Source organism: Pteropus alecto, unplaced genomic scaffold (assembly GCF_000325575.1).
Source record: "Pteropus alecto unplaced genomic scaffold, ASM32557v1 scaffold55, whole genome shotgun sequence".
NCBI classification, from domain to species: Eukaryota; Metazoa; Chordata; class Mammalia; order Chiroptera; family Pteropodidae; genus Pteropus; species Pteropus alecto.
Window position 1 is genome coordinate 976,566 of NW_006436813.1, and position 2,923 is coordinate 979,488.

The following is a 2,923-nucleotide window of genomic DNA, read 5'->3' on the forward strand; positions in this document are numbered from 1 at the left end:
ATCCCTGGCAGGGAGGCCCTGCAAGGCGATATTCCTAAAGCCCCTAGCCTTTGAGACCTCCTCTTCTCACATTCGAATGAGTTTCTTTATGATGCAAAAAGGAGAGAGAAAAGGGAGAGAGGAAAAGAGGCAGGAAAGAAGGTTGGGTGGCTGTTAATTGATGATAAATTAAGAAGTCATGTGATGGCCAATTCCTGAACCTCGCTCTGGCACACAGCCCATGCTGTGCATGGTATCGGGGGTTTCAGTTTCATGAACCGAAACACCAGCATTCCTGATGTTCACGGAAACAGAGATGCAGGTGTAGAGCATGGAGAGAAAGGAGAAGCTACCTTCCAGCTTACCTTCTGATCATTTTGGAAAGAGCATCTTCCTGTGTTCAAGAGAAAAGCTGAGGAGATCTTTTTAGATACTGGTCCAAAGTCAACAACAGAGACTACAAAGATTCGAAATGCTTGACTTTTCACAGAAGCTTAGACCAAAAAGTAATACATGGTACAACCTCTATTCAACACATATGTACTGGGACTCCCGTTATAAAACACTCTGCAAGCTAGAGACACAGAGATGAGTGACTGGGAGACCCCTTACCAGAGAAATTTAGAATTCCTTAACACAGAACCTGATTATTGATGGGAACTGGGGTGAGAAACACACACATGCGTGCGCACACACATGCACCCTTCCTATGGGGGCTGGGGAGTGATAGTGTCTATTTGTGTATCGGGTCACATATTTGAAGTATCTGTCTTATTCCATCCATCATCCATCTATCTACTTACTGATACCTTGTCTGTGCTGTATGAGGTACTAGAGATATAAATTGCCACACTCCCCATTCTCAAAAAATTCGTGAGGAAGATGGAATTTTTATTCAGATTAATAATATACAGAATATATGTGACTTTTAAAAAACCTACAGGATAAAAGTCTTGGATACTTCTAAGATATGCCAAGATGGAGAGGAGAGGAGAGGGTAAGAGACAGAGAGAGGTGAGCACAAGGAGAAGTTTGTCGTTTTTCTTTAGTTTCACAGCAACATTTGAAATACACACCAAAATTGAGGAAAAGGCAACATTCTCCTTTCTGCAGGCCACAAAGTTGGGCAGACTTACCACACACATTCCGATACAACAGAAACTGGGCCGAGAACACTCCTTCCAGCACTTTCTCTCGGTGTCCCTCCACAACTACTCCAGAGGAGAAGGCAGTTTGTACAGGCTACATGTATTTCACCACATACGCAGCTTTTAAAATTTTTTAAACATTTGCTTCCTGTAGACAAAATTAAACATTTTTTAAGGGACAGGAATGCTGTCTTCTTATGGCATCCCCATCTTGAAGCCCAGTTCAATGACTGGTGATTCAAGAACCCACTGGAAAATGATGCGGTTTATTCGAACCCAAAGTTAAAAATGTCTCCAGAGAGACCTCTGCAAACCATTTGTTAGTGTTGGGGTGATTTCTGAACCCTGATGTCACCCCAGTGGCATGCAGGGGGGCGGTAATGACACAGAAGTGCAATTAGCAGTTTTCTTCTGTTCTTCCCTGCTGATGCAGCAAAGAATTACAGGTCAGCAAGATTTAGAAGTAAGATTCATTGAAAGTACATTTTAGAAGGAGAAGGGCCACGCTAAGGAAGGCTGCAGCCCTCTGGAAGTTGAGAGGCAAAAAGATAAGAGTACGCTCCAAGGGAGGAGCAGGTTTTCAGCGAAGAGAGCTGTAACAACGCAGAAGTGGGAAGGTCTGTATTATATATTTGACCCGTGGTGGGTAGTTACAAAAATGTTCCTAGGTGATTGGCATGTGAGGTCATTTTGACTGACACTTGGCTACTATGTAACTCTTTGCCTAGTATATATGTGCTTACCCAGAATTCAGTCTGTTATAATCAGATTCATGAACTTCTGGGCATAAACATGTGATTATAATGATAGTATAACGAGGCCAAGGTTGTGGGCAGGTTAGGGTGTTACTTTCCCTTCTGGGCACAAACATGTTATTATAATGATGGTATAACAAGGCCAAGGTTGTGGGCAGGTTAGGGTGTTACTTTCTGAGCATGTGTCTGTGGTTGGATTAAACCAGCTATAGGTTATGGACCTCCAGTCCTTTGTCTCTGAGGATGCAGGAGGGATTCTCTAATTACCAATGGAGTGTTCTTTGGGTGGTCTCTAGGCTGGGCCTCCATTTTGTTCCCCTGTCGCTCATATCTGACTAGCTATCTAACACATTCACTTTCATATAGTTTTCTTCCTTTTTTGAGCTTCAGACATTGCAAAACTGCCTAAAGATAGAAGAACAGGTAGACTAAAGGTAGGAATTCAGCCTCTAGTAAGAAGTAGCTATGGCCTAGTTTGTGTCAGGCTCCTACAATTTATTTTACCTTCCTTTCTACTTTCTTGCTTCCTGGCTTTAAACCAATCTGAGTGCTGCCCTCATGTTGCCCTCTAAAGTGTATAAACCTCTCTGCTGAAGTTCCTCCACTAGGGAAGACTATCAGCTCCAGACTCATCTGAATCATGCCCGAGGGAAGCTGGGCGACAGAGGGAGAGGGAGAACAGGCACTGGTTCTAGCCATGACCTCTGGAACCATTTGTTTTTTTCTCTCAAGGCAAATAATCCAAAGATTTATATCCATTGAAAAACCCTTAGTGAAGAACCTTTTCTGCAGATCAGCCTGATTCTCTGGGCCCAGAAGTATTCCTCGTGGGGACTTGTTCTCAATGCAAAAGCCCTTTTTGCCACAAGTTATTCTTTCCTCAGAAGTCTCCAGGATGGTTCTGGGACAGAAAGATTTACAGACAATCCACTAAGCTAGGTGAAGTCTGGTCAGTGGCTGGGCCTAGAGACTGGAGACACAGGGAGAGGACTGAATAGGGGTAAAATACCAAAGAAATGTGTAAAGACAGACCTGAGAAAG

General features: G+C 43.3%; 1 protein-coding gene across 7 annotated transcripts in view; it reads right to left on the reverse strand.

Annotated features, from left to right (window-relative positions):
* SH3RF3 (SH3 domain containing ring finger 3) overlaps nucleotides 1-2,923 on the reverse strand; it is a 355,405-nt gene that overhangs the window by 179,728 nt on the left and 172,754 nt on the right. The window contains exon 1 of one of the 7 annotated variants that reach the window (XM_015591257.2): nucleotides 1,116-1,196. The exons of the other annotated variants lie outside the window; for them this stretch is intronic. Within the exon in view, the coding sequence (XP_015446743.1) occupies nucleotides 1,116-1,124 (9 nt within the window). The 5' untranslated portion in view covers nucleotides 1,125-1,196. Of the gene's footprint in view, nucleotides 1-1,115; nucleotides 1,197-2,923 lie in introns of those variants that run through there. 7 annotated transcript variants of the gene reach the window in all.